The sequence below is a fragment of the Pteropus vampyrus genome, unplaced genomic scaffold (assembly GCF_000151845.1).
Source record: "Pteropus vampyrus isolate Shadow unplaced genomic scaffold, Pvam_2.0 Scaffold131, whole genome shotgun sequence".
In the NCBI taxonomy this organism is placed as follows: domain Eukaryota; kingdom Metazoa; phylum Chordata; class Mammalia; order Chiroptera; family Pteropodidae; genus Pteropus; species Pteropus vampyrus.
Genome location: NW_011888912.1, coordinates 1,762,408 through 1,768,188, shown reverse-complemented (window position 1 = coordinate 1,768,188; position 5,781 = coordinate 1,762,408). Strand labels below are relative to the sequence as shown.

Below are 5,781 nucleotides of genomic sequence, written 5' to 3'. Positions count from 1 at the left end.
CCCCCCGACTCCCACTGTCTCCGGGGACCCTGATTTGATTTCCTCCGACCACCAACACTGCCGTCTGCCTGGGGTAATTAAATGGTGTTTGAATGGGATCCAGAAATCCCATCGCAAGCAGCCCGCGTGATGGGGAGGGCGGCTTCGGGCTGGGGCTGGCCAGCAGAGCCGCAGGCTCGCCAGGGGCTGCCAGGCCAGACCCCCGTTCCCCTGGGAGCACCTGGACAGCGTGGACCGAAAGCGTTTGGTCCTGGGTCCCACGAGCCCGGGGCGAAGCCAGGCCCGAGGGCTGCACCCTCAGATCCCGCCGTGGGCCGCGCTCGTCAGCATCCTTGCCGTCCTTTCCCGCGCCCCTCGGGGGCGAGGTAGGGCAGGGTGACTGAAGGGGCAGCAGTGAGGGAAGGGCCCTTACCTGTGATGACCTGTCCACACCTGAGGAGAAACGCTTCTGAAAACCCAGGCCACCCTCCAGGGGAACCAGCCTGGCGTAACGGTCCCCCGCCCCCACCCTGGGCCTATCCGCTCCCCAGTCTCCGCAGCATAGTAACCACCAGGTGAGCACCTCACCTGGCCTGCAGCTTCGAGCGGCGTCGGGGGCTGGGGCAGCCCAGGACAGGGACAGGACTGCGTCGCGGAGGGCCTGGCTCTGTGGCTGGGCGCTGGGCCCGGTGGGCGCCGGCCTGGCCCTCCTCCCCCGCCCCCCACCGGGTCAATGTTGGCTTAGGGTGCAGAGCCTGACAAGCGGCTCGTTGTGAGCGCCCCGCTGACGCCGGGGCTGGCTGCGTGAGGCGGGGGCATTAGCCCGGCCCCGCTCTGCTTCAGGCGTTTGGGAGGTGCTCTCCGCCGGCCCCTCCACACAGCCTCACCGACTCCCATCTGGTTGCCGTGGCAACCTCGCCTTCGCGGTGGCTGCCTGGAAGAGGGAGGAAGGGGCAGCTGGGTGTAGCCGGCCCTGTCCACGCCTGGTGCCCCTCTCAGCCCTGATGCCACTGTTCTTCCTCTTTCCGGGGGAGCCCCCCACCCCGGCATCTGGGATGTGGGCCCCTCCCGTGGCCGGCCTGGTGTCCCTTCTAGAGGTCCCTGCGCTTCTCAGCAAATGTTGCCTTGACCGGCCAGGCAGGGATGGGCAGGACCGGCCCCTCGGCTCCTAGAGGGGAGCCAGAGCTGGTCCCCGAGAATGTTCCGCCAGGCTCTGGCACCAGACAGGGGCTTCTGAGCTGGAGGATGCGTGCAGCCCGCAGGCCTTGGCAGGGGCCCTGGGCAGTGGCCAGGCCTGTCCCTCCTGTCCCCACCCTGTCCCTCGCTTTGCCTAGGGCTCCCCTCGAGATCAGGAGCTTGTGCAAGTCATCGAAATTCTCTCAACCTGGGTTTCCTCGCCCGTAAAGTCAGGCAAATGCCGCGCGCCTCACGGGTTTATGGTGAAGCTCACGTACGCTCTTACGTGGAATGCTTTTCGGACAGAGCCGACGGGGTAGTCGATAAGGGGGAGCAGCCGCTACTTGGGGGTGGTGTTGATGTTATTATTATTATTATCGTATTATTACAAAAGCTGCCTTTGCCTTCTGGGGGGCGGGCTCCTCGGCCCCCTTCCTCGTCCTCTAGCTTGCGCGGGCTGGAGGGGACCTGGGGGTGTGGGTGCTGGGCAGCCGCCAAGGCGGAGGCCACTCGGCCCCTCCGGCTGGGCTGACCAGGGCTCTTCCGTCCCGGGCAGAATCCGGCCACAGCTGTCCAAGGAGAAGATTGAGGGCTGTCACATCTGCACCTCAGTCACGCCAGGGGAGCCGCAGGTGCTCCTGGGGAAGGACAAGGCCTTCACCTACGACTTCGTCTTCGACCTGGACACCTGGCAGGAGCAGGTGTATGCGACCTGTGTGAGCAAGCTGATCGAGGGCTGCTTCGAGGGCTACAACGCCACAGTGCTGGCCTACGGGCAGGTGAGCACCCCCGCGCCGACCCCGCGCCCCGGCAACGCGAGCACCCCCACCTCGGGAGCATCTGCGTGCGGCCGCGGTCTCGGCTGTCATCCAGAGTGACTGCCACAGTGGTCGGGCAGGGAGCCCAGGCCGGGAGGTCATGGCGAGGGAACTGGGGGTGCCGGCTCACCCCTCCTCCCCCTTTGCCCTGCAGACGGGGGCCGGGAAGACATACACCATGGGCTCCGGCTTCGACGTAGCAATGGCCCAGGAGGAGCAGGGCATCATCCCGCGGGCCATCGCGCACCTCTTCGGGGGCATCGCTGAGCGCAAGCAGCGGGCACAGGAGCAGGGCGTGGCCGGGCCTGAGTTCAAAGTCAGCGCCCAGTTCCTGGAGGTACTGCGGCCTCACGGGGCAGCAGGGGGAGGCTTGGGGACGGCGAGAGCGTGGACGCTGGGCTCTCCACACCCCGAGTGACGGGAGCCATGCGACCTCGGGCGACCCTTTTCGGGGCTCTGCACAGTGGGTGGCACGTTTCCTCGGGGACCTCGTGGGTCTGGCACATAGTGAGAGCTCTGGTCCTCGCGCACCGTTCTGGCCTCTGCTGGGTCGCTGGCCTCAGAGCGGCCTGCCCTGCCCCTTCTGGCCGAGGTCCTGCCTGGCCCTCTGCGTCCTCTCTGACCCCAGGAAGGAAGGTCTTTAGGGCCGGTGTGCGGGGCCCGGGACTGGGCCGGAGGAGGGCCCTGTGGCCTGCTGGGGGGCCTCTCAGGCGGGTCTCTTGGGAAGCAGATAGGCGTGGGCCCTTTCATGAGCATCTGGTTGCCCAGGTCCATCCTTGGGGACCCTTGAATCAGGCAGCTCAGGGGCTCGGCACCCGATTCCCCAACCCAGAGACCCCTTGGCCCGAGGTGTCCCCCGGCACCCTGTGCTCTGACCGTGCCCCAGTGGGGACGAGGCCACAGCCCTCTCTAGGTCGCCGTGTCCCATTCCCGCCATTTCTTCCCTTCTGGGCACATGGGGCAGCTGCTTTCCCCTTGGGGGCTCTGCATTTTAGACATGAGTTTTCCTTTGTCCTTCTGTGATTTTGCTTCCGATGAAATGACTGCCTGTCTGTGTGTGTGCCCTGCTGTGTGTGCCCTGCTGTGTGTGTGCCTGTCTGTGTGTGCCTGTCTATGTGCGTGTGCTCTGCTGTGTGTGTGCCCTGCTGTGCGTATGCTCTGCTGTGTGTGTGCTCTGCTGTGTGTGCCTGTCTGTGTGTGTGTGCCCTGCTGTGTGTGTGCCTGTCTGTGTGTGTGTGCCCTGCTGTGTGTGTTCCCCGCTGTGTGTGTGCCTGTCTGTGTGCGTGTGCTCTGCTGTGTGTGCCTGTCTGTGTGTGTGTGCTCTGCTGTGTGTGCCTGTCTGTGTGTGTGTGCCCTGCTGTGTGTGCCCTGCTGTGTGTGTTCCCCGCTGTGTGTGCCCTGCTGTGTGTGCACGTGTCTGTGTGTCCGTGTGCGTCTCGCTGCTGTGAGTCTCTCTAAGTTTTCTCATCCACTGTTTTCCTCCTTTCCCCATCCTGTTGCCATGGCGATCCCCCCGCAAAGCTGTCCAGTTCCTAGGAAAGCCATGGCCAAAGGGCGAAGCACAAGGCGTTCGGCGATGCCGTGTCTGTCCCGACAGACGGACACCATGGCACTCACATCTGCCGCAGTCCCTTCCGCTTCCTCTTCCTCTTCCTGTGGGGTGTTTCTGTCCCTTTAAGACCATCGAAGCTTAGGATATCTGAGGACTGTGACCTGCCCCTCCCCCTACAGGATTCTGTTGGCCGCTGACCCAGCTGCCGTCCCCTACCCCGCTGTCCCTTGTCCCACCGCCCGGCCCCGGCAGGTGTCATGTTCCCTGCTGATGGTTCCCAACACAGGGGCCTCCAAGGCCAAGACCACCTAAATGGGGCGACAGCTCCTGGCCAGGCCGCCTCCCCACGACGGTCTCCCAGGCTCTCCCAAGGAGACCAAGCCTTTGCCCTCCTGAGAGTAGAGCACAGGGACATGTCACCTCGAACCCCAGGGGCCTTTGCGGTCAGGGCGCTGCTGCCATGCCCTCTGTCCAGGGCCCTCCCATGCCCTCTGTCCAGCTTTGCTTTCCCCTCGGTCCTCTGGGACCTTTCCCCACCCCTTTCCAAGGCTAGAGACATAACGGGACCCGCCTGAGTCATGGCCGCGTCTTCCTTATCTAAACTTACACCCCGAGTGAGTCCCCTTGTCCCCTTGGGTCCCCAGCCGTCTGTGTGACTGAGCTGCTGAATGCATGTTCCGTGGGGAATGGGAAGCAGCCTCAGGACGGTCCCGCCCAGGGCCCAGCTGTCCCCTCCCCTGTCCGGGAGAAAGACCGTGGAACCCAGAACCCGGAGGGGCCCGGGGCTGGCAAGTGAGCCTCCCAGAGTCCCGGTGTCCACATCTGCCAGACGGAGCGAGAGACGCCCGGGGGCCCCAGGCGGCGGCCACGGGCCCAGCCGCTGTCCCCTCCCGCACAGCCGCTGTCCCCTCCCGCACAGCTGTACAACGAGGAGATCCTGGACCTGTTCGACAGCACCCGAGACCCCGATGCCCGCCACCGCAGGTCCAACATCAAGATCCACGAGGACGCCAACGGCGGCATCTACACCGCGGGAGTCACCTCCCGCCTCGTCAGCTCCCAGGAGGAGGTGAGCGCGGCCGGTGGCCGGGCGGGGGCGGCGCCAGGCCGGCGGGGTCCTCACTCGGCCTGCCTCCGCAGCTGACCCAGTGCCTGAGGCAGGGGGCCCTGTCGCGCACCACGGCCAGCACCCAGATGAACCTGCAGAGCTCACGCTCCCACGCCATCTTCACCATCCACCTGTGCCAGACGCGCCTGTGCGCCCAGCCCGGCCCGGTGAGCGGCCCCGGGGCCCGGCGTCGGGGGCAGCTCGGGAGGACCGGCGGAGGGGAGGCCGAGTGTCTGCAGCGGCGGGCGGGCCAGGCCCCAGGTCAGAGGTCGCCTTCTGCTGCTGCAGGTGGACGCCACGGCGACTGGGCTCCCCGAGGGCGCGGCTCCCGCGAGGGAGTATGAGACGCTCACGGCCAAGTTTCACTTTGTGGACCTGGCCGGCTCAGAGCGGCTGAAGCGGACGGGGGCCACCGGCGAGCGGGCCAAGGAGGGCATCTCCATCAACTGCGGCCTGGTAGGCATGTGGCGGCCGGCAGCCTGAGCCAGCAAAGGGCAGTCCAGACCCTTCCAAGGCCCCGTGACCCACGGCGGCCGGTCCTCCTCAGGGCTCTGGCCAGCTGCTGGCCAGGGCAGCCGAGCGTCACCACTGCTGGGCCTTTGCCCCTCACCCTTGCCCCAGCATCCCGACACCCACCTGTGAACATCCCATCCTGGGGAGCATGAGGGGACAGGTGTGGGCAGCTCGGGGACTGTGTCATCCTTCCCTGAGTGTCTTCGGGTGCTGCGGTCTGTCTCCCTCAGCTGGCCTTGGGCAACGTGATCAGCGCCTTGGGGGACCAGAGCAAGAAGGTGGCACACGTGCCCTACAGGGACTCCAAGCTGACGCGTCTGCTCCAGGATTCCCTGGGCGGCAACAGGTACGGCCCGTACCAGGGAGGGAGGGGGGTCCCAAAGGAAGCGACAGAGCCCGGGGGTGACCGAGGGTAGGGGCTGAGGACATGCCGGGCCATCGCTCTGGCGCTGACACGTCACCACGTCCCCGACGCTGCCAGCCGCCCGTTGTGGGGGCCATTGTTGCAGCGGAAACCCGTGGCAGGTGGTCCGGGGCCCATGTCCCAGGCGCTGCCCCGCCAACGCCGGGTCCCAGGGCGTCGTGGCAGTGGGGGAGGGGTGGAGCCGAGGCGCTGCTTCCGGGGGGTGGCCGCG

At 66.5% G+C, this 5,781-nt stretch overlaps 1 protein-coding gene across 1 annotated transcript in view; it reads left to right on the top strand.

The window, feature by feature from the left end:
- Nucleotides 1-1,499: 1,499 nt before the first annotated feature.
- Nucleotides 1,500-5,781, top strand: part of KIF21B (kinesin family member 21B) — a 37,429-nt gene continuing 33,147 nt past the window's right edge. The window contains exons 1-6 of the mRNA XM_023534767.1: nt 1,500-1,934; nt 2,128-2,310; nt 4,445-4,594; nt 4,666-4,800; nt 4,922-5,089; nt 5,377-5,492. Of these exons, the coding sequence (XP_023390535.1) occupies nt 1,515-1,934; nt 2,128-2,310; nt 4,445-4,594; nt 4,666-4,800; nt 4,922-5,089; nt 5,377-5,492 (1,172 nt within the window). The 5' untranslated portion in view covers nt 1,500-1,514. The remainder of the gene's footprint in view (nt 1,935-2,127; nt 2,311-4,444; nt 4,595-4,665; nt 4,801-4,921; nt 5,090-5,376; nt 5,493-5,781) is intronic.